At 38.0% G+C, this 26,826-nt stretch overlaps 1 protein-coding gene across 3 annotated transcripts in view; it reads right to left on the bottom strand.

Annotated features, from left to right (window-relative positions):
- mib2 (MIB E3 ubiquitin protein ligase 2) overlaps positions 1-26,826 on the bottom strand; it is a 98,783-nt gene that overhangs the window by 64,514 nt on the left and 7,443 nt on the right. For 2 of the 3 annotated variants that reach the window (XM_022670776.2, XM_022670778.2), the window contains exons 1-2: positions 18,530-18,656; positions 3,184-3,585 (exon numbers count right to left, since the gene is read on the bottom strand). In XM_022670776.2, coding sequence (XP_022526497.2) covers positions 3,184-3,585; positions 18,530-18,560 — 433 coding nt within the window. In that variant the 5' untranslated portion in view covers positions 18,561-18,656. Of the gene's footprint in view, positions 1-3,183; positions 3,586-18,529; positions 18,657-26,826 lie in introns of those variants that run through there. The other variant, XM_022670777.2, reaches the window with a different exon arrangement.

The following is a 26,826-nucleotide window of genomic DNA, read 5'->3' as shown; positions in this document are numbered from 1 at the left end:
GCCTTAAAATAGAAATCTCTATTGTGAGGATCATGTCAGAAATAAATCCCCTCTTTCTGCAGTATCAGGTTATATACCAACTTTTTTTTATATATATATACACTCTTAATGCCCTTAAGAGTAGTGGAAAAACATGGTTTCCTTCACCTGATGGTGTAGTTTCTACAATAAATAGTTAATTGAACAAAAAAACTTTGTTGTAATTTCTTTAAGGGTCAGTTTAATAATATATGTAACAAACTGTGATACCGTGATAACCGTGATACCGCGGTATTTTCCGAGACGGTTATCATACCGTGAAAATCTCATACCGTTGCAACCCTACAACCAAGTAAGACGAGAGCACAGGGACCAGATATTCTGGGATACTGGAGAAGACGAGAGCCGCTCTGGGTTCTGACGAGCCCATGAGGCGAAAGGACTGGAAACAGTCAGAGCTCAAAAAGAGCTGCGTTCATCTAAAGGAGCTGGCTAATGAGTGCTCCCCTTTACAGAGCTGCTGCCCTTTAGGAATGTGTTGCTCCTCAAAACTCTGCCTTCTCACTCTTTCCCATGCTCTTTCACTCCATTAATCTGAAGCATATCATTTGAGGCAGAAGAATGCTGCTTTTAATGATGCGGGGGAAAAAGGCATCTCCGCTTAGAAATGAGCATGTTTTTTTTATTTGGGTAAAAATACAGATGGGGCTTTTGTGGCTAGATGGCTTAGAGTAAAAGAGAAAAAGAAAGAGAGAGAGAGAAAGAGAGAAAGAGAGAGAAAGAGAGAGAGTACAGGAAGGGGATTTATATGCATCAGACATCAGTTAACCTGCTGTTGTGAGCAAACATACCACAGGAGTACAGAGCATACACAGTACAGACCTGCTCCACTGGAGGGAGCGAGAGACAGCAGGTGTGATCACAGAGACAGGGATTAACAAAACACAGGAAAACACTCCAGGTCCCTGCAGGCAATGAGTAAAGAGCTATTTCTTCTGTATAAAAAAGAAATCGTGAGTTTATGTGTGTGTGCCTTGGAATAAAATAAATATGACACTTAATTAGCTACCCAAGTTCTTTCAACTTCTGTCAAGAACACCAGACACTACTCATGATGCCTGATGTTAGGGCTGTGCGATATGACCAGAAATGAATCTATATCCGGATATAAGCTACTTCATTTCCCGATAATGATATGCATCACAATATAGCACATTTCCTATAAATACCTTTTCTTTTTATAAATTTACTCATAAAATGCAGGTCAATGCATACACGCGCAGACACACGCGCAGACACACGTGCAGACAATAGTATGTGTCAAGATATAGCACATTTCTAAAAATTCAGTGAAATACTTACACACACGCACGCAGAAACACACACGCACGCAGACACACACACGCACGCAGACACACACACGCACGCAGAAACACACACGCACGCAGAAACACACACGCACGCAGAAACACACACGCACGCAGACACACACACGCACGCAGAAACACACACGCACGCAGAAACACACGCACGCAGACACACACACGCACGCACAAACACACACGCACGCAGACACACACACACGCAGAAACACACACGCACGCAGAAACACACACGCACGCAGAAACACACGCGCACGCAGACACACACGCGCACGCAGACACACACGCGCACGCAGACACACACAGGCAGGCAGACACACACACGCGCACGCAGACACACACGCGCACGCAGACACACACGCGCACGCAGACACACACACGCGCACGCAGACACACACATGCAGGCAGAAACACACATGCAGGCAGACACACACATGCAGGCAGACACACACACACGCAGACACACACACACGCAGACACACACACACAGACACACACATGCAGGCAGACACACACACATGCAGACACACACACAGACAAACACGCAGACACACACACACACAGACAAACACGCAGACACACACACATACACACACACGCAGACACACACATGCAGGCAGACACACACAGACACACACACGCACGCAGACACACACACGCAGACACACAGACACACGCAGACACACACACACACACATGCACACACACACACACACGCAGACACACACACACACGCAGACACACACACACACGCAGACACACACGCACGCAGACACACACACGCACGCAGACACACACACGCACGCAGACACACACACGCAGACACACACACACACAGACACACGCAGACACACACACACACACGCAGACACACACGCACGCAGACACACACGCACGCAGACGCAGACACACACGCAGGCAGGCAGAGACACACACACGCAGGCAAAGACACACACACACGCAGACACACAGACACACAGACACACACACACACACGCAGAAACACACACACGCAGACACACACACACATGCAACTGAGTAGGACAGTGCAGCATCAGTGCCTGGGCATCACTAGCTTCAAAAGCACTATTTATTATTTAGAACCTTATTAATTCTTATTAATTAGAAGTCTTATTAATTGTTAAATGAACAACACTCAACAAATTAAAGTATGTTTAAAGTATATTTTATTACATTTCTCCTTTTATTGAGAAACCTTGTGTAAACTGTGATGTGCAGGATCAAGAAACACTGTTTAATATGGGACTCTTAGATTTAAAGCCTGCAAAAACAAGAAAAGTAGTGTATCCATATAAGTGATGGGAAGTATCCCAAGTAAACACTTACACACTCACTATTAGACAATTCCACTGAAGTGTACACATCACATTAGATGCTAGGGTTTTCATAATAAGTGGGACAGACTCCATTCTAACGCGCATCGGCTGCCAGGCATCGTCTGCTATGTTCTTGCTGGTGTGTGGGGGGGGCGTGACGTGTGCAGGTGTGATGTATTGTATAAACCAATAGTGTGTCGTAATGGTATATGTTTATACTTCTTTACATCCAATCACAATCAGATTCACTCTATCTGGATGGAAAGATTTATCTGTTTTTTTTTTTTGTTGTTGTTGTTTTTTTTTAATGTTGCAAAGCTGGAATGAAAACAAGCTGAAAAGAAATTAGATAACTGTATGAAAATATAAAAATAATTACTCCAGTAGAGTATAGACATTTCTCTATGAAAGCTAAAAAGCATTTGTCCTTCTGACCACCATTCCTACTTCGTACACCAAAAGCTTGCCATCAGACCATCACTCACCTATCTGTGCATTGTCATAGAGCAGCAGGTCGAATGCGCCCTGATAGCCCGTGCGGTAGTTAGTGCGTGTGCCGCTGTCCCACTGCACCACCACAGTCTTGTCAGGCGTGGTGGTGCTGCCCTGGCGCCCCACCTCCACCACCGTGCCCACGTGGCCCTCGCCGTCATCCTGGTTGCCCCATTTCCAATCGACGCCGCGCACCACCCGCATGCCGACCTCCATGGCGCCGTGGGCTGGGGGGCTGCCGCAGCCGGCCTCTCCGCTGCGCTTGCGGTGGGACCGCACAAGCGGCGCCGAGTGTGGAGGGGCAGCGCCGGCTCCGCTGCCAGCCGCACGAGAGCGGGGTGGGGGGAGCGGGAGGGTGCCGAGTAGAGGGCTCTCTGGAGACAGGTCAGGGGTGACTGCAGAGAGACAGAGAGAAGAGAGATCAGTACAAAGCCCAGTCTGGACCACTATAATCACAGCAAACGCTGGGTAATTCTGCAATGTTTAGATCATGAAACAAACACTGAAGAGAACAATGCTCTATAAAACTGAACTATGTTCATGTACTATGTTCTAGCCGCATGAGGCTAGAATTTAGCTTACTGAACCGAATTTTGTAAACTTTTTTAAGCATTTTTGTTTATGCAGCAAAAAGAAGGGTAGTAATTAGGAACCACATTAACTCACAACGGCTCATTTTTGCTCTCTTTACATTCAAAAATGATCACATTTGTTTTAAATGATGTACTCATCACTCCCCGCATACATGTTCATGATCTTTACTTTGGCATGGTTATTAAAGAAGAAATCTGGAGTAAAAAAAAATTGATTTGGGGTGTAGTAATGATAGAAAAACATGATAATGAGGGCAAACATTTGTCGAAAAGCCCGCCTCCATTCTCCCCCAGCATTCCCAAATACAGTGCTTTTAGCAGATGCTCCCAACAGGCTTACAATGCTAGTATGCAATGCAATACTATGCAATGCAATTACAATGCAAGTCAATTCCCCTATCCTACCTATTCATTTGTGCTCTTCAGTCAAATTATTGTGAATTAGTTTCAAGATAGCAGTGCCAGAGAACTACCTGAAGGTCATGTGTGTATAAACAGTGTTTTTAATGAACTATTTGTGCACTTTTAAAGTTCTTAGTGAATCGTTTAAAAAAGTCACGACCCTCAGAATTCTAAAAATTAAGTGTGGAGAAACTTTGAGGTTGTGGTGTACATGGTGTACAAATAGCAATTTCTTTGTATGGGCAACTCTATGCTCTACTCTATCACTAGCATTGTAAGTCTGTTGGAAGTTAAAAGTTTATTATAACACAGAGAAAGAGGTTGAGATGTACTCAGTACTGTAAATAGCTGTAAATGAAATTTAAAAAATGCTGCTGTCCATATTGCAGTGGTTGTGTTTCACTTGAACTACTGGCTAAACCGCCATCATGATTTCCTGTGGTCCACTGCTTCATACCATCTGTATCAAAGTTTTTAGAGAATGTGTACAAAAAGGAAAACAAACTGAAGGCAGAGTACAGACAGAAGGCATTGTCCCTATCTGCAGCCATATTAAAGTTACACAGCAGGGTCACTGAGAGCTAAGATACAGTGTATAGCGAGAAAAAGTCACCAACACCCTGCTGACTCAATAACTGCAGAACTACAAATTTGCTATTAGAGCTGCACAGGGAGGGCTGACTGCACATTAATGTCTATAAATTCGAAATGGGATGTCAACTCCAAATGAGTTCAAAAAGGCAACTTACAATAAAAAGAAAGAGAAAACAGCACACTAATCAACCGCATTCAGCGTGACACTGTGTCCTTACTCTAAATATAACATACTGCATTCCCCTACCCAGCCTAAAATCACACACAAAACTGGAGCGATTTCCCTGCACTAATTGGAAAAACACAAGAGCATCATCTGATATGAAACTAGGCCAACAAGAATTTTTGGCAGACATGAGCAGACATGAGGCTGATAAGTTGAAGACCTTACGACAAAAATCAGTCCAGTCCCGTTTTCCTTCCAGATCAGTGACCACACTGCTGCACATGGAGTCTGCGAGACTTTCTCTAGTGGAAGTAAAGCAGTTCTCTGGGTCAGACAGCGCCGTGTGTGACCCAGTAAGCTCATCTTCAGTTAGCGAATGCCTCTATCACATACCCACGGCCAAGGTTAGCGACCTGGCCTGAGCACAGTCCTGAGCAACAGCTGGAGAAGGTGAGACGCATGTAGGACATATGCACAGACAGGGACAGATTAACTCACAGGCTACAGTAGGCTGCGGCCTTGGGGCCAGTGCAATGATTTGGGCCACTGATAGGCCATGTTTAATAAAAAAATAAATAAATAAATAAAAAAAAAATTGAACCTCCATTAGCACATTTTAATGATAAACTGAACTCACAAGTTCAGGATTGGTTGGTTTGGGAAGGCAAATTTTACTGTGCAGTTGCTGCTGCGTGCTGCAAGCTCCTCTAATTCACTTAAAATGTGTGATAGAAAGTTCAATAATAAAGTTCAATAATAATTTCAAAAAAGAAAAGCAAAGAGCACAGAGAAGTCCAGCGGTCTAAAGCGCTGCCATTATGAGTGGGAGGTTGCAGGTTGGAACACGCGCTCATGCAGCTTTGCCATCAAGCTGCCGGCGCTCAGAGGGAGCACAATTGGCCCTGCTCCCTCCGGGTGGGTAGATGGCGCTCTCTCCCCACATCACTAAAGTGTGATGTCTGCAACACAGGGCGTCTGTGAGCTGATGTATCAGAACCGAGTTGCTGCGCTTTCCTCCGAGCGCGCTGTGATGCTGCTCGGCAATGTTGCATCAGCAGCAGCTCGAAAAAGAAGCGGTGGCTGACTTCACATGTATCAGAGGAAGCATGTGTTAGTCTTCACCCTCCTGGTGTGTTGGGGCATTACTAGTAATAGGGGGAGTCCTAATGAGTGAGTTGGGTAATTGGCCGTGTAAATTGGGGAGAAATGGGAAAAAAAATAAAAATAAAATTATTTTAAAGAAAGAAAAAGTGTAGCCTAGATGCCCAGATCATCTTAATCCACCACTGCACACAGACTATGGGCAGGCCAGCTGATGCCAAGGTCTGTGCTCTTTATTAATGATATCAAATACAAGATTACAAAACACAACACACTAAGTTTCAGCTTCTTCCAGTTTCATTTCTCTTGTTCTGTTCTGCTCTCTATTCTTCAGTCCTCCTGCATGTGTCTCAGAGGCTCAAATCTTCAGCAGCAGGAATGCCCCAGTCACAGGGACTTTAAACAGAGCAAACGCTGATTTTATCATCTGGCCCCTCAGGCAGCGTTACGCCATCGCTGCACTGAGCTGGCTGGCTATACGTGACAGGTCACATCAGCTAACTGTGTGAGTATGAGGGAGGGGGGAGCTCATGAGGCAAGGGAAACAATAGCATGAATGCACAGTTATTCAGGGCAGATAGAAAGCTCAGACCTCTCAAACAAACAACCTAAAACTCAGTGTTTTACAAGGGTTCTAATTCATTTATAGCCATCTAGTATTGTGTGTTATTCATACAGCAGTACTCAAGCACTGAGGTGGCAAGGAAGTATAAATACTTTGTTACATTACGTAAGTAGAAATGTAAGTTATCTATACTTTACTGGAGTAATTATTTTTATATTTTCACACAATTATCTGAACTTTCTACTTCTTATATATATATATAAATATGGCTATTGTATGTTTTTTATCGTTATATTTGGACTACTATCAAGTATATTTAGAATTTATGAATGTGCTTGTCAAGCTAACCAAAACAGATAACTCATTAAAATGATTTCATTAAAATTTTTCAACAAGACGAATATCACTTTCATTGCATATGTAGAATCATTACCCCTGTATCGTAATGCGTATCATTTTGGCAGGTTTTGGCCAGTACACACGCATATTATAAAGTTAATAAGCCAACTTCTGTTACATTAATCACTGGATTAGCCTACATTTGCTTTTTCGTGTTAGGTTCATGAATTGGTGCAGCTTCAAAAGCATATGGGGGGGGGGATTTACGAAGGGAGCGAAAATGGGACTGGCTGCATTTCCACTGGGAGTGTGCAGAATTGAGGCTTAGTCCCGGATTAATAACCCCAGGAAGCCATTTGACATTCAGCCCAAAGACGCAGGATACAGCCAGGGTGCAAATCCACTTGCACCCAATGATCCCAACTCAGAAACAACAATAAAAAATGATAAAATGATAAAAAAAATGATAAAAAAAATCCCTGGTCTGAACACATGCACAAAAAGGCATCCGTCAGTTCTGTTGACCTGCTATATCTTTACCTAATTGTTTTGACGGCAAAAATTAACATTATCAGACAGCAGTCCAAACCTCAAGCTCTAACTAACACTAAGGTTTGTCTTGGGTTGGAAATCAGGTCTGCGGAAAAGCCCAGCCAGCACATCAAGCTGACGCATCAGACCGAAGCCCTGCCAATATTCCTGAATCATTCTCAGTGAATCACTCGTCTCAACCATGAACTGATGATGATAAAAAGCAATGCTGCATAATGAATGATCTATTTTTGAATACTCAACATATTGCCAAAAGTATCCTGTGCTGGCCTGCATTGTGTTTGACAATGTTTGACTTGGATTAAGCTACTCGGCCATGTGAACTCTCTCTATTCCATCAGTCTCTCTACGCTCTACTGTTTTTGAGCTAATCTGAAGCTACATGAAATTTAGAGGTGTGTAGTGATGTAGTGACTCTGCAGGAAGTTGGTTCCTCTGTGCACTATGCTCCTCAGCACCACTGACGCCGCTCTGTTATTTTACACTGAGAGTCGCTGTCGTTCCCGGTCTCTTTCACTGTTGTTATATCACTGACAGTTGGCTGTGGCATATTTAGTAGTGAGTAGTGAAATTTCACGACTGGACTTGTTGTACAGGTGCTGCATCCTATCACGGTACCACAGTGATGGAGTTCACTGAGCTCCTGAGAGCCTGAGACCCAATCTTTCACTAATGTTTGTAGAGACATGACTACCTGCTGCTTTTATACACCTGTGGACATGGAAGTGTTTGGAACTGGAGTTCAGTGCTTTGGATGGATGAGTAAATTATACATGATGATATATATGTATCACATATATGATACATTACTATTCTATTTTGGACATCATTACATACATTTTTATATCATACATTTTTTATCCCTTCATATAAACAACTATTTGCTACACCCTAGATATATTTATATATATATTTATTATTTACCAGTATGTTATTCTATAAATGTCTGTTTGTATAATGACCCTCAAAACAAATTTTATGTCAAATGTCACAGGATAAGTATGTGAATAATTAAGAAGTTTTGCCTTTTTAAGAAGTTTTGCCTTTTTGTATTTGAAGCTAATTTTAAAGATCGGTCTCGGGTTTATATAAATCAGTGCTGGATAATTCCAATGAATATTGATTTAAACCATTTTTTTAACCCAGCCCTAATAAGCACTACAAACAAATACCACCTCCTCTGTTCATGCCTAAGGCAAAACTAACAGAAATATGATCTCATATACAAACTCATTAACTGATCCTGAACAGAGCTAACAAACTATACCTGTGAAAGTGCCGCCCTTAGACCCTTATACTAGCATTGACTCCACAGTGCAGCTCCATCATCACTCCTCAAGTACTACTGTTTCATGAACTGGCAATGAAAACAAATGCAGTCATCTGTGGATGATGAAGAGCCTACAGCAGCATCGGCAGTAAAAGGTGAGGATGCTCTGGTGCTGAGGGCCCGTTCCAGAACGAGCACACTGAGTAATTCAGCAGAGCTGAGGGATCGAGCGAGTGTGAGCAGACCATCAGTCTCCTCACTGTCAAAGGCATCAGGCATTACTGGACAAACCTGCATTTCATTAGCATACACACACTCACACACACACAGAGCAAATAACATCAGGCAGCTGTAGACAGCTACTCAATGGCCAATCAGATCATAGAACCTGCTGATGAGATTAAGCACAAGATATCAGTTAAAACAGACACAAATTGAATCAGCAAAGTGCTATCTTTAATAAAAGTAATCAGATTTCAGGGAGGCACTAGAGAACGGTAAAAGATCTCACACGGTGAGAGAGTTTACAGAAGGGCGTTAATATAACAGATCAGCCAGAACATTAACACCACTTACAGGTGAAGCAGAAAAGCCCTACCTAAATTTTTTTTTTTTTTTACCTTGAACCTTTATTACTTCATGTACATCATTATTGTAAATTGCTTTGAACAAAAGTGTCTGCCAAATGTAATGGAATGGAATGTAAAAGCGGTGCAGGTGCTGTCCATCTTTCTAATGGACACCAATAATCTTAATAATGCAGCATGCAAAAGCAAAAGTTCTCTCAAAATGATTAAGAATGTTACAGTGAGTTTAGTATATTCTTCAAAGTAGCACTCTTGCATTTTCACAGTCAGTTTTATGAGGTAGTGTCACCTGGGATGGCTTTCAGTTAACAGCTGTGCTGAACTCATCAAGAGTTAATTACTGGAATATCTTCTCTTAATGTGTTTGAGAGCATCAGAGTATTTTGGTTTGTAAACACTTTTAAGTTACTACATGATGCCTTATATGTTTCTCCATATTCTGGATCACTTCACTTACAATGGTCTGGTTAACACAGACTCGGGTTTATTTGCACTAGGACTGCACAATATTGGCAAACAAAGACATTGCAATATTTTTGGTCTGCAACATATAATGCAATATTAATAAATTGTAATGATATTAAGAATACACTTTATTCAAGATTCACATTAAAAATATTACATTGGATCAAATAGGGGTGGGCGATATGACCCTGAAATAATATCACGATATTTCAATGTATTATCGCGATAACGATACTCATGACGATATGACGAAATACTGAATTTAAAAAATGATTTCATACACTACTGCACCAAAATGAATATAATTTTTTTTTATTGCATATGATATGATATGGCACACCGCTAACTGAGATATTAAAAAATACAAGAAATTTATCAGATTTGTAACAGAAGTCAATGATCCAGAATGTCATGGCACTAATAATGCCCTCCAAATATCTCCATATATCCAATATTAAATAACACTGGACAGATATCATCTATCTCTAGTAGATATACAATAGGAAATGAGAACAGTGTGAATTTTTCTTTTGCTAAAAACAGCAAAAAAAAGTTCCCTGATGTTATAACTAGGGGTTGGTGATATGGCACGATATTTCTGGGTATCATATCGTTCACGATATTAAAAAAAAAAATGGCGATAATATCATGTACGATATGATATGGCACACCCCTAGGGTAACATATTTTCTGGATATATCTGATAGACATTTAATGGAAAATGAAAATAATGTGTATTTTCATATTGTTCCAAACAGCAAATATCCTGCAATGTGACTATAGCACATACAAACATTGCAATGACAATGCAAAAATTTATATATTGCACAGCTCTAGTTCACAATCAATGCAAACCTACAACTATCATTCATATACTTCTCATGTTTGAGCTAAACAGCTGTTCAGGTTAGGTTAACCTGATTTTTTAAATGCCATCTCTGCAGCTGGTCCATGATAAGTAATTGCCTGAAATATTTTCTGGTAAGGAAGACAGAAACTCTTTCCAGTACTGGTATGTACTTTCTTGCTCCCATCTCAGACAGGTATGACCAGTAAGCAGAGACAACATTCTTCTGTGGTTAGACCTTGCGTGAAACCAAACCAACCCAACTCAACCCAACCCAACCCAACCTAACCCAACCTAACCCAACCATCTAACTTGTTACCTGATTTTGATCAGAGAAACCAACTACAGGTGTAAAACTACTCACGTTGACATTGCTATGAGAATATCAAGAGAGTGTTTAACAAAAGGACACGTTAGGAACATCCAGACACACAGTTTACGGTGAGTGGTATTGACTACTTTCTGAGCACTAGCAGGTAGCACAGTGGGACAAGGGGAGTCCATGCTAGGGGAAATTGGATATAACTTACAACAGAGGGCAAATGGACAGCACACTAAGTGTTGAGGCCAGAGGCTTTAAACAACAGCATGCAAAACCAGTTATTGTGGTACAGAGTGTTGTCAGAGGCTTTTCAAAACCAGTAATTCAGCTGCTGTTTTGGAATGACAGACAGAACTTTTGCACTATGTGGTGAACATTTACATTTTACAGGCTTTACATCACCACCAGCTGCCAGATTTGTGATGCCTTACAACATTATGGCAAACGAAACATAGAAGCCCTCAACACAACGTAATTGTTCATTATTAAAATCACAGTATAAATCTGAACCGAATGATTAGAAGAAGCTGAAGGTGGCTCAGTGCTGACCCATGAGACAGAGAACAGAAGGTGCTCTTATCAGAACAGAAATACAATTCAAGGCCAGTGAAGCCTGACCCCACCCAACACTGCAGCAGATGTCACCAAGCAAAAAGACACAGGCACATATTTTACATGTTTACCTGATAACATACCTGCTCATTTTTTTTTGTTTCTTCAGGAAAATCAAGGATAGTAAAAAGAGAGTTGTCATGATACGCCAATGACAAAACTCTGCAGATGGTTTTTAGATTTTAGATTGTGGTGAGGAAAGAGAAAGGCAGGTAGATGCGACCTAATAAACATCTGCACACCTCACTTAATTTAATGTATACAAAGTTTAGTGTGAAAATGAACATAAACCTGCTGTTTGGTAGCTCTCTCAACTGGGATTCTTCATTGCAAGGCTCTTATATGCAATGTGATGTTGCCTCCTTTATGTTCTTCATTTGATTTTATAAAACATCATCCCCAACTCATCAATCAGAAGAGACCTGGCTAGACCACAATCACAACAGAGAACAGTCACACTGCTCCACAGAGCAATGTCCCTATAGTCCATGTCTGGCACTAGCCACGGTGCCAATAGGTTTATCTCCTACAAAGTAGCCCTATTCTATTGACAATACTTGAATACTTCGCTATAGGGAATACACAAGCTATGCGTTCACCAGCGATACAACAATTAATCAATCTGTATCGATGCATCTACTCGAACCGTAAACGATCCAATGCGTTGATGTGATGTAAAAACATATTTTCACCTGCGTTTAAACATTATTTGCATAATTTCTCTCTGTGCTATGCTCCTCCTAAGCTGCAGGCGGCAGCTCGCTGCTGTTTGCCAAGCACATGCTTGTGTTCAGCATTTGTCTACAAACCGTAAAACAGCAGGTGGCGCTGTTGGTTCTAAATGCAGTGCTCTAAAAATGCTGATTAGATTATTTTAATAAAGAAAAATCTCTCAAAGAAAAAAAAACCTGAAATACTTTTTTACTGTAGACATTACACTCTAGTTGCTTCATTTTTACTGTATTTTTTGCACTATAAGGAGTACCTATAATCCTTTTGTTTTCCACAAAATCATCAGTACGCCTTATAACACGGTGTACCTTATGTATAATTTATACCAGTCAGGTTGTAAGTAGCAGTAAAGCCACCCTGCTAAAGTGAAGCGTTACACAGGAGTGTTAGTTTAGTTCTTCGGTACTGGAGCAGAATTAGCATTAGCCACTCACCGCACTAAGCCATTAGCATTAGCATTAGCCACTCACTGCACTAAGCCATTAGCCACTCTTTGCCATTCAGAGGTGAGTATTTTCAGCCTGTAGCCTGCTGCTAACCCTGGATAGCACTGCTGGAGCAACATTAGCATTACCTGCTAACTGCGCTAAGCGCTAGCTCTTTTTGCCGTTAAGAAGTATTATCAGCTCATAGCCAGCTGCAAATTTAGTTTTGTTTACTTAACTTAGTTTTACAGTCTTGACACTCAGCAGCGAGACCTGCTGAATTAGAGAGAAAACATGGTGACTCCCCTGTTACTAGTGTCACATAATGCACCTTATAATCCAGTGCACCTTATGTATGAAAATTGACCAGAAAATAAAGTACATTGATAGTGCACCTTATAATCCGGTGCGCCTTATAGTGCGAAATATACAGTAAGCATATCCAATGGATATCCAATGTATTATATTTATTTATTTTTACTTGTTTTTAACTGTAAGTTTAAATGTTATTGCATTAGTGATAACTGTATTGGAACTTGGTTAAACTGTTTTTTACTACTGCTTACCAAGAGCAGTAAAGAACGCAGCTTTGCTGCTGTACAGATTTGCAGTAGAGCTGCTTTTTTATTTAGCCTGCCTCATTTTGCTGTATTAATTGCACTTGTTTATAGTATATATATTTACTGTAAAGATGACATTATTTTTTTTTATATATTTTGTTTGCATTTGTAAGTTCTTAGAATAGAAACAGATTGCATCAAATTACATTGAACCAAATCATATCGTTACACATTTTGAGGTATTGAAAATGACCGTATCGCTGACTAATATAATAGACATAAGATCAATTTAAATCTTCTAGCAGCAGCAGTACGTGACCCCTCCAGTGTGTGCACTAGAATAGTATTCATTAAGCAAGAGACCTTGCCTATTATCACTCCCCCGCTAAATCTCCCATCCACTCCTCAGGCATCCTTTCACCAAATGAATTCCAAAGCTTCCTGCTTTCTGTTCCCATTCAGGACAGTAGATTATTTCTTTAAAACTCTCATAAGTGCTGCTATTCTTAGGTAAATCCTCAGCACTCAGCTATTGCATGGAGCCTGAAATGCTAACTAGTTTACTCTCAGCATCTCAGCAATGATGTAAACAACAATAGGGATACGGAAAACAGTTCACCAGACATAATACCATTAGCAGCCACACAAGATTATATTACTGCACAGTTTTTGTTTTAATTCTTGATTTAGACACTGTCATCATAAAGTCATTTCAAGCAGACAGAAGAACAATAGTAAGAGGCGTGTCCTTCAACAGTGAAATGAAATAGAAAAGTTATGACAAAATATTAATTTATTTATAGCTAATACGAACAACAAAGCACTATTAGTACAATGATGGCGATAGGGGGACAGTGTTACCAATGCAACAAAATAATTATTTTTACAACAATAACAAGCTCAAACTGCTGATGTTAAAAATATCTCTATAATATTCATGCATTTCAATAGAATTCATGTTGTAATTTGTTCCCTATCCTACCAATTCTTTGAGTTATACCCCATCGCCATCACTGTAAACCTGTGGGAAGCATCGGTTAAAAAGCTGTATTTGGGAATGCTGGGGGAGAAACGGTTAAATTCATACTCATTATCATGTTTCACTACTACACCACAACACTACCATGGTACTACACTACCATTTCACACCGGATTTCTCCTTTAACACAGTGACCCATGTAGGTCTCTCAAAATCACTGTTTTTAACAGACAATATATTGTTCCTGAAACTATTGCAATTAATGATAAATATTTTTTATATAATTTTATGGTCTGGAACTTTCCTAAGCACACACCAGGACGCAAAAGTAGTTTTTACTTACATTGAAAAAGAAATTACACAGTTTCAAATAAGTGTATCTCTTGATTAAACAATGTAAAAGACTACTGCAGCAGTAAAACTGTACTCTGTGTTTGTGTGTGTGTGTGACAAAACAGAGAAAAGGACAACATGCCTGGTTAAATAAACATCTCCGCTGAAATAAATGCAAACAAACACAACAGCAATAACGAGGTCGGAAAAAACTATAGACATCAGCTTCAATAAAATAATTATCATGACAAGCCTAGAACAACAAATATTAAACAAAAAAGAGAATAAAGAACAAATAAAAATGAATAATATAATATAAAATAACTACAAACTAAAATTTGTCTAAATGTCTGAAATTTAAATATATATTAGATGACTGAATGATGGGAGTCCATGTAATCTTCAATCACCAAGGTACCAATTAGCTAATATTGAAAAAGCCTAATTGCCTGCAGCAGATGCTTCTAAATCTACAATGGACTACCACAGGTATTCTTGTTCACTGTGCCTTCATGGCACTCACCTTGGGCATGCCACCTGTTAGCACATGCCGGTGCCAGTTTATCCATGCTTGCTCAGACTAGAAGGATAATCCACCTAGCATGGCAGAACAGATGGAGCAGCTCACTGCAATAAGCATGAAGAGGCCATTCAAACATCACCTCCTACCACACTGTACACAGGTACTTGCTTATACATGCACATTTAAATAAGCTACAGCTAAGCGATATAAATATAAAAACTCATCTTGATATGCTGAAGAAAAACGGTGATATATACAATATGAGCCTCCATCAATACAAGATCTTGGGGAAAAATTAATGCAGCAGATAGAAAGAATAAAAAGAAATGTTGTGACACTGTAGAAGCTTGTGGAAACAATGCCACAGTGAATGCATGACGTAATCAAACCTAAAAGCGTCTAATCAAATATTACAGTGTGATCTTTTTGGCCAGGCAGTGTATAAACTAAAATATTAGGAGGTTCTGTTAGCACCTTTAATATTAAAGCTGTGTTTCCCTTGACAACTAATGTAAAGGAAACATTAGTTTACATATTTGATAGCTCTAAATTCTGCTGTTATTTGTTTTGTAGCACATTGTAATTGAAAATGTAAAATAAATTAATTCCCATATAATGCCCTATATTTAAAGAATATTTACAATATCACCCAGCCCTATTTGTGATATGTTAAACAGAACTGGGTAAAACAACAACTAAAGACTAGTCCAGGAGCATGCAAAAGCTTTTACGACTAGTTTACAATACAGGTAGTGGCAGGCGGTGCTTACTGCAGGGCTTTATTTGGGCTATTCATTGTATACTAACTCTACCTCTTCACAACTTTACAACTGATGCTCTTCAATACATTAAAAGACAAGAAATTCAAGTAATTAACTCTTGATGAGTTCAGCACAGCTGTTAACTCAAAGTCATTGCAGGTGACTTTACTGCAGAAAATCCCAGAATGTGCAAAGTTGTCATCAAAGCAAAGAGGGGCTATTTTGAAGAATATAAAATATAAAACATTCTTTTTTGTTAAACAAATAATTCTATATGTTTTCCTTATAGTCTGAATGACTTGAGCATTCATCTAAAATGCAGAACATTGTAAAATAATAAAAAAAAAAACATTGGCTCTGTATATACCGTAATCCTATATAACCAGTCAGACTAGCTTATAAGATATTTGAATACTATAAAACAGTATAAAAAGGTCACTATTAAACTAAACGAGTGCAGGATGTCTCAATATATAAATACATAATCTGTGGGGCTGCATTATATAGAGATCACACAAAAACACAAAGATCTGATTAGTATCGCTGCTCTTTACCATTTAGAGACTTGAATAATATTGGAGCAAAAATAATCTGATTGGGACATTCCTACTTATGTCCATTTAGTGTCTCTCAATTTCCTTATGCGAATTTCCTGAGAACTCTGACAAAAGTGGGCATGACACTGCAAACTGGCCAAGGCTTCAGAAACAGGAACTGCTCACATCCGCTTCCTCTGGGTTAGTTATCTCAGAGCAGTCTGGCTCATATAAGCACATTTTAGACGAGTTCCTGAGTTTCTGACTGTTTCAGAGATTACAGTCGCTGAGGGCCAAGGAGGGGTAAAAAAAACTCTCTACACTCTTCTACACAACTGTACCAGAAAAGCCCTACTATAAAACCTCTTTATAAACTCCAGACTACAAACTAGCCATTAAAAAATACAAGAGAATTCACTACCTCACTTCAAAACCTAAAACAAATATGAATTACATGCTGGATTACAAAAAGGAGAACTTTTGAAGTCAGTGTTGAATAATCATTCTTGTATTAAAGCAGAAAAACCTGTTGCAATGTATTCAAGTGAAAGCCATGAAATAAAAGGATGTTTCAAGTCTGAGTGCTTTTTTTGGGTTTCTGGAAGAGTCAAACAAAATCCATTTCTATCGTACAGCTTTGTAGTCCTGACAGACCTGGAAGAGTAAATGCTAGAACTGGCTTTCGTCAGACACATATGGTGACCCAGGGTTTACAGAGGGAAAGGAGAGCAAGGAGAAATCAATACTGATCCAGGATAAACAACACACCAAGGGGATTACATCAACTCTGCAGAACTGTCTAAAGCACTGACGGGAGACCCGCTTTCTAACACTCTCTCAAGATCATGCAGATTGTAGATTTAGAACCCAAACAATTCCTAAAAAAAAGATGATGACAAAACTTCAGTGATATAATAAAATATTAAGACGTAGCATGTCACCCTGATCAGAAATAACGTGATTCCAACAAAGAAAATAAAGAAATCCAAAAAGATGGAAGAAATATCAACAGAACAGCAGTCAAATTTGTCTACTTTAAATCTTTTGCTAATAATAATCATCAACATTACTATCTAGATATAAAAAATGTTAGTTATAAATAAAAAAAATTACAAAAAGCATGCAACAGTACAAAAAGCACTCAGGGTTCAGTGTGAATAAAGCACAAAGAGGAAAAATCAATAAAACAACAAACACTAACCCATGTTTCATTTTATAAAATTTAATTCCGTACTAGAGGGCACTAGTGTATTAAAGTGTAGGGCAGGGGGGACAAACAAAACTACAGTTATGATAGTAATATTCTTCAATTACTACAGTTTTCACAAAAATGTGCAAATCCAATGGTTCACAACTTAATATTCGGATTCACTGCTGATCTGGATTGAGACAACCTCCTTTGGTTGGACATAGGCCCGTCATGATAATTATACCATTAAATTATTCTGATAATCAGTCCTAGAGAGCAAAATTGGCCGTGCTCTCTCCCTAAGGTGATGTCTGTCAGCACAAGGCGTCTCTGAGCTGATGATTTCTTGTGCTATTACATTATCAATATGCCAGTGGCAATTAATGGTCTTTTTATATCGTTTATATCAAATTATATCGTTCATCACAATCAATTTAAAAAATATCTTATTGTGAATTTTTTATTTTTTATTTTATTTTGACGAGTTTTGGACCGATACAGATACTGAGTATCAGATCAGCTCACCCCTAATTACTCTTCATCCCTAATTTTATATTATATAACACAATATAATAAACACCCTTAGCACAATGTGAGTTCAATCCTTGTGACTTCAGTCACGCTCATTAATCACTAACTAATCCCTAAATAAATGATTAAACAACAGCTAATTGATACCTGATATATACAGTATAATAATGTAATTAAGCACCTAACATTAAGCATAGCTCTCTGGATGATTTCTCACTGAATATGACTCAATGCCATGCACTATTTCATCACAATGTCCAGCTGTTGCTTCAGTACTACTTTACTTTACTATATTAACAACTGCAGTAATCTCTACAACAATATTACTATACAAAAAGGTAATTACATCACTTACAACCCATGAACTTCAGGCCACTTCTGAGCATCTTTACTGCTGTATGATCCAGTCAGACATTTAACTGTCTGTTCTCCTTTGTGATCCACTCACTCTCTCAGCAGTTCCTCAGTGAACACCGACTCTCCAAATCTGCCAAACTGTTTCAGCTGTACAGAACTGTTTGTTTTTAGATGAACTTTGCTCTTAGTTCGAGAACTCCACGTTTTACGCTTTTTGACTAAAATGTTGCATGGCAGCCATGCAAACAGGACAAATAGAACTTTCAAAAACAGTCCCACAAAAGCTACAGGTGTGTTTTTAAATAAAACATCACGCTAACAAACTGAAATATGGAATATTGATATAAATATTAATAATAGTAATAAGGGTAAATAAGCCAATGAATCTTCTATAAATAAATCATATATAAACAGTATAGTTAAATAAAAAGTATTTTTTCAGTATGAAACTTCTTCTGCTTGCCTTAATTAGTGTAATCAACATATCTAACATATTTGCAACCACCCTGCAAAAACAAAAATTTGTGGTGCAGCCTAAGCTTTATTTAAGCTCCCCTTACATTACTTTTAATTTAATCCTTTAAGTAGTTTTGAAACCAGTACTTTTACACTTTTACTTTGAGTAAAAAGCTTGAGTTGATTCTTTTACAGAAGTATTTAAACCCTAGTATCTACCTGAGTAATAAATAGGGAGACTTTGCACACCTTTGTTTAAAATCCACAAATAAATAAAAGGCTGGAACAAGAAGATCTGTATAATTATCCAAACGTGTTTAAAAAAAAAAAAAAAAAAAACAAGAGCCATACAACTGCAGGTAATACTCACAGTTCATCTTCAGATTTCCAAGCTGTTGTGCTAGTTTATTACTGCTGACTGGACTCAATATACTAGAAAAATGTTTTCTAAAGTCTAGCCTTGCTGGTTTTCCTCACACTTTTGCTTGACTTCAGACCCTGATGCTATTTGAGATGAGAACTGAAGCTGCAGACGGTGGAATTAACATCCTGTCTACAAAGCTGGTTGGGCATTGAAAGTAAAAAAAGAAAGTTGAAACTGAAAGCCAAATTAGAGACAAGTGATTTCTTGAAAGAAGCAAATAATTCCCAGACAGATTTCTTTCTTTATTTCTATTACAAACACCTTTACTAGAATTTACTTGACAACTGAAAATATTCACTAAAAACAATAATAAAACATTTTTTAGTTTTCATCTGAAGGAGTAAAACAAAACAATTGACTAATTTATTTTTTTATTTTTTTAAAAGAAATTTTATTAAAACACTTTCCCCTTAACTGATATGTATTCAATAAATAGTGCATTCATGGAATATAAAAAAAGCTAGCAGTATATAAACAAAAGACAACAAGACAAAATTGTTCACTGTATACAAATAAAAACTGATATTACAGGCAATATTACAAACTAATCAGTTTATCAACAGAGTATTACTAGGGCTGTCACATTAACATGTTAAGTTCAATTAATTGATTACATGACAAAGAACGTGTTTAAAAAATATCGCTGATTAATTTATTAGGACTTTAAACTTTTAGGATACTTATAGTATGTATTTTTTATGTATATTGCTGTCCTTAACAAAAAATAGAAGAAATTTATATTTTTAGAATGACTTTCTATATAACTATTTTTAGCATGATTTTCAAATATTTTTTTATTTGTACTTCCTACTGGTGAGGACAGCTAAACATTTACATGGTACATTTTGATAGTTTGATGTACCTATATTAAACTAAAAATTGCAAAGTATGTTACAGGAAACGTTAACACAGGCTGGATTTCCTTTTACTTTTTTTTTTTTTTTTAAATGATTGTTTGTCTAAGACAATATTTATATATTTTTATTAAAGTCTGTAGTTACATCATATAACTTAATTTGGAGTGGACAGAGTACAGTATCTCTTAGCCAGCAATTGTTATTTTAACTAATGTTAATATTATTAATAATCCTGTTTAAACTCTCCTCAGCAGCTCTCTGCAGTAATTTATGTCTCCACGGGTAATATAGAAATCAGTGTTTAAACTGTACAGAACTAGTAAAGACAGACTAAGAAGCATCATGGAGTAATATGTGCGTTTGTGTACAATTGACACAGCGCTGCTATTACACTGTATGCACGTCTTTCTCTCCCGATCTCTTACGCGCTGCAATTCCCACCCACACTACAACTTCATTGGCGTACTAAGCAGGAGTGCTCACTCTCTCACGGCCAATCAGGATGCTCACTCTCTCACTAAGTGTGTGTCTTCCTCTCTCTTGCACCATCACACATTAACGATGCTTCAACAATGAAATTCTGTGTCAACAAATATTTATAGTTGACATTGTTGATTATGGCGACTAATTGCTGTAGCCCTAATTCACACACACATGCAAATTAACAATCCTACATCATCACAACACACAGATACCATTATTACATTTTTCTGAGAATTTTAGAGTATGTACCAAATGTACCTGATCTCTATGTTTTAGACTGTGAGAGGAAACCGGAGTTCACAGGGGAAACCCACACGTACATGGGGAGAACAAGGAAAAGCCACCAAGCTGTGTTAAATGTTGTCATACCTTTTTTTAAGGTCTATTGTTCACATTCTTCAGCTGTTTTTCAGCTAATGAACTCTGACTCCTTCATATATTGTGTAGTTTTTTGTGGGACAAAGTAAAGCCAATACTAGCCAAAGTCTGACATTTTATACTACACTTATTCCTATATTAAAGACCAGTCATGCAAAAAACTATAAATAATTAATAATAATCAAAATACCGTTATATACCATTAAACTGTCAGAAATACAGTGATTTTCAATTTTGGCTATACCGCCCGGCACTAGTGACCTGTACATGGATTTTAGACTGCAATTTTAGCAACCTGTTTATCATTTACGTTTCTTATACAAAAAATTCAGTCAGACTGAAATCTGATTGCTGTGTAAAATAAAATACACAATTTTAAACATGCAAATACTGGTGTTTTAGTGGCCAAACACATCTTGACTCTCTCCCAGACCATTTAACTAACAGATTAAACAGTGTGAAGCTGCTGATGGTGTACGCTCACAGCCTCTAATCCCTGAAGTACTATTGTGAGTGGAGGTAGTTTCCACTCAGGAACTACTGTTCATACCTGTCAAGTTTTAGATTTAAAAATAAGGGATATTTTACTCTGTCCGCTTAAAGCCGTCCCACCAGCCCAACGAAGGTAAGGTATCCCTTACGTTTTAAGATAGGTTTACAAAAAAATCTAAAATAACGACATGTGAACCACTTATACACTACAAATAGATGATCAGAATCTGAAATGTTGTGGACATTCCTGCATATGTCATTCTTTTAATACAGCCAAATTAAAAACCCGTTTCTATATATTTTTTAAAAAGTTAAGATTTCATGTCTTTTTGGTATAAATGCACTCTTTTATATGATATATTTTTTATTTATTTAATGGATTTAAAATTGAACAAAGGGTGCACAAATTCTGCAAAATGAATCTTTTGATCACTCCACCCCTGATCAGTTTAGTTAATTTCGGTCCTCGCCACATTTCTAGTTAAACTGAGTCACAAGCTGTAATTTTTTTATTTTAAAATGTTTAATCTGTGTGTTTTATTTCGGAGACGAGTATTTTTAAGCAGCTATCAGAAAAATCTCATCACAGTTTACATGATTAGCCTACCGTTACCTTTCTTTTAGAAAAATCGCTGCATATCCAGATATTTTTTAACGTCAGCTGATCCGACTAGCTGCCTGAACTCACAGCGACGGGGGGCTTCCCCACCCTCCTTTGCAAGCTGATTGGCTGTTTCTCCTGAAAGGCGTGACTTTCTCCTTGAACCGCCTCCACGATTGGTTAAGAGACACAGAGCGGTCAGTGCCCTGTCTCCTCAATAATATATATATTTTTAATTGTAATATAATACGGGAAATTTACGGGAAAATACTAATACGGGAGGACGGCGAGAAAGAGGAGTAAAATACGGTAGTTTCCCGGCCAAAACGGGAGACTTCACAGGTATGCTACTGTTATTCAATTTGTTCATTAGATGATATTGCATCTTTTATAAATATCAGTAAACTGCTCTGCTCTGCTGATGTGGTTCACTTATACACTTGTGCTTCCTCTGTAATGTCATTTAGTTGTACTTCCTTCTTTATAAATTTGCTATTTTCAAAGCTTTTTACAGCTATTTTCAAAGCTTTTTACAGCTATTTTCAAAGCTTTTTTGTGTGTATATATATATATATATACACACACACACACTTTTATTATTGTTATTATTTCTATTTTATAATTATTGTCCTGACCTACTGCTATGCTAAAAGAGCATTGTTCTATAGGTCAGATAAGGACTGCAGGACTTCACAGTCCAACATCATCCCATTTACGGATAATGAGGACTTATCTTCTCATCATATTCATAATAAGATCCACCGTACACATGGCTGTGGCGAGAAAACTACAATGAGTCTTCTCTCAGACAAATTAACTTCCTCTTATGAGTTATATGGTCGAGTAGACATATAAAATAGAGAAAAATAGAGACACAGGGAATTTGTACAGGACTGTCTATCAGGATCCCATTATACTACCAGCATTTCAAGATAAAAATCTGTTATCTCTGATTAGAGCTGCAACCATTAGTTGATAATGTTGATTCAAAAAAATTGCCTCTAAACTTAAGTGGCCCAACCTGTACTTCTTTTTTTTATTCACAAAAAGTTTTTATTTTAGAATAAAATTCACAATATGAGAATATATTAGAAAGAAAGAAATAACATTGTTATAAGAAATAACAAGAAATAATCGCTGACTAATTGAAAAATCAAACAAATAACTGATAGATTAGTCAAATTATTCTAAAATAATCAGTAGTTGCAGCCCTATTTTTGATAAACTGTAAGTGTAAGCTCAACAGCCACAAAACAGTTACAGCAACACAACAACACAAGCTACAGTTTACAGACACTACTACATTACTACCATAACTGGCTGGATTACCTCTATGCGTGCGATTGTGTGTGTGCAGCACACAGAGCAGCAGTTGAGGAAAAACACAGCGTGGTCTTCAGGCCTTCAGCCCTGCAAGCCCATCCCCTCACATACACAGGCCTCAACAAAAGCTGCAAAAATATATATAATGCAGTAAAAACAAATAAGAAAGAAAATACAAAGAAAAAAATCAGATCCCAGCGTTCACTCGTCAGCGTTTTTGAACGAAGGCCCAGCTAGAGCCCAGGCACGGGGCAGGGTGGCGTGTCCGTCTCCACGGACAGTGCTGACGCGCCAATCGCAGCATTCGGGAGCAGGCGCTGTATGCTGCTGGAGGATGCAGCCAGCGTTTAGACCTTTGTGTGCCTTATCAGCAGGGATTAGCCAGGAGGGGACGGGGAAACTGGCTGCAGAGCTCGCAGGTGACAGCTCGTGAATGTCCGAGCAGTGTTCACAGAGGTCTATTTACGGTGCTGGCAAACCCCTGTCTTACACACACACATACACACACACACACACGTATATTGACACCAATATAAACATGTAAACAACTGCATGCTATATTTAACAACTGTCTACATTTGAGGTAAGCAACCCTTCAATCTGCACATTAGCATGTTATTATTAGGGCTGTAGTTAAGAGGAATCACATTTTTTAACTTCAAATTTGAGTAATTTGATTTCGAGTATCTGCCAATACAGTGTCCCGATCCAATACCGATAAAAAAGGTTGTCCCTTTTAATTCATTTTAAATTATTATTAAAACAACATATATAATTAAGATCATGATTCTATTTTTAAATGCTGGTATGTCACTATATATTTAGGAGGGAGACAGTAATAATAGTGAAATGTAGTATATTAGACCTGGCAACCTAGACTTAAAATGGACTTTTTACTGCATTATAATATCTCAGGGTAGATTTACTGTATCATAATATCTCAGGGTAGATTTACTGTATTATAATATCTGAGGGTAGATTTACTGTATTATAATATCTCAGGGTAGATTTACTGTATTATAATATCTCAGGGTAGATTTACTGTATTATAATATCTCAGGGTAGATTTACTGTATTATAATATCTCAGGGTAGATTTACTGTATTATAATATCTCAGGGTAGATTTACTGTATTATAATATCTCAGGGTAGATTTACTGTATTATAATATCTCAGGGTAGATTTACTGTATTATAATATCTCAGGGTAGATTTACTGTATTATAATATCTCAGGGTAGATTTACTGTATTATAATATCTCAGGGTAGATGTACTGTATTATAATATCTCAGGGTAGATGTACTGTATTATAATATCTCAGGGTAGATTTACTGTATTATAATATCTCAGGGTAGATTTACTGTATTATAATATCTCGGGGTAAATTTACTGTATTATAATATCTCGGGGTAAATTTACTGTATTATAATATCTCAGGGTAGATTTACTGTATTATAATATCTCAGGGTAGATTTGATTTTTTTTATATTAGCATATTTTAATGAGATATTTATTTGCTGAGTTATTGAGTTTTAATAGGAGCTGTAAAGCAGGAAATAAACACATTTTGTTTGTGTGTGTGTGTGTGTGTGTGTTGGTGTACACACGCCCACACAGTGATTTGGATCTTTTCCACCTGATTCTCATCCTTTGAAAATTGCATGATCAGATCGGGAACATCCTAATTATAATACAGTAAAAATTACCTAGTCTGCCAGGTATAAAAATCACACCATTATTTTTCTCCCCTTCCCAAAAATACTGTTAACTGCCAGCATTGTAAAAAAATAATTAAAGTTTTATCCATGATTTAGTCGCAGAATACTGTTCAGATTTATAATAATATATACCTAAGCGTTTTTAACATTGATTCTTTTATTCACATTTAAATGAAGGAAGAAGTGTGAATAAATGCAATTAATCACAGAATACTGTTGTGATCAATTAGATTATTATTAGATTATTAATTTTAATAGACTAATAAATTAGTAACTAATAAAAAAATACAATTTGCTTAAATAAGAAAACTAAGCAGCAACTGCAACACAGATCTGTCAAAGTAATTAAAATAATAAACTGTCTGACTGCAGACTGTTAGAGCCCTAGTTCCTATATGACTGTACACGAGTGGGTGTGTGTTTGTATTTATATGATGCGTTGAGAACATATGTCATAAGCGAGGGGACACTGGGGGATGGGCACAGAAGAGGGCCAAGTGTCTCATGAGCAACACCAGAGAAATGAATGGCTGCAGAAGGCAGAGAAGAAGAATCATACTCTAACCTCTGATGTAAAGCACATACACACATATGGACAGAAGTATCGGGATACCTGCTCATTGTTTATTATTTTTTCTGAAATTTGAGGGCATTAAAAAGTGTATTTTGCTTTTCTTGGAGTAACTGTGTGTAACTGAGAGGATTGGAGTACATTCAGAAATAAGAGCATTAGAGAAGTCCAGATGCTGGATGCTCTCCACTCCACCTCACCCTCAACTCATCCAAAAAATACTGGATGGAGCACCATCATTCCAGAGAACACACTTCCACTGCTCCACAGCTCAATGCGGGGGGTTTTATTATTGTACTCTTCTAGCCACTTTAGGCATGGTGCCCATAGGTTCATGTTATTTTACTAGAGAGTTCCAAACATTCTATTTGTAATATTTCTCAACAGGGACTAGACAGGCTGTGTGTGTGCATTTGCACATCTGTGCAAGACGCAGGTGTAACGTAAAGAAGCTAAATGTTTTTATTAGAAGGTATAGAGGGAGTGGATAAGGTAAATAGCACAGTGCCTTGCAAAAGTATTCATACCCCCTTGAACTTATTCATATTTTGCCAACTTACAACCCCAAACTTAAATGTATTTTATTGAGATTTATTGAGAAGTGATAAACCAACACAAAGTAGCACATGAGGCCCATGGTCACACTAAAGGAGCTGCAGAAATCCAGAGCTTAGATGGGCAAGTCTGTCCACAGGACAACAATAAGTTGTGCATGCCACAAATCTGGAGAGGCAAGAAGTAACTCCCATGTTAAAAAAAAACAACAACAACTGAGAAGTGCCGTTTACAGTTTGCCACAAGCCACGTAGGTACACAGCAAACATGTGAAAGAAGATGCTCTGGTCAGATGAGACCAAAGTTAAAAAATTTCACCTAAATATAATGTACTTTGTGTGGTGGAAAAGCAACACTGCTCATCGTACCGAACACACCATCCCCACTGTGAAACATGGTCCACTAAGTATAGATAAATTTGGGGGCTAAATACTTTG

This window comes from Astyanax mexicanus, chromosome 12 (genome assembly GCF_023375975.1).
Source record: "Astyanax mexicanus isolate ESR-SI-001 chromosome 12, AstMex3_surface, whole genome shotgun sequence".
Classification (NCBI taxonomy): Eukaryota; Metazoa; Chordata; class Actinopteri; order Characiformes; family Acestrorhamphidae; genus Astyanax; species Astyanax mexicanus.
This window is presented reverse-complemented; position numbering and strand designations above follow the sequence as displayed.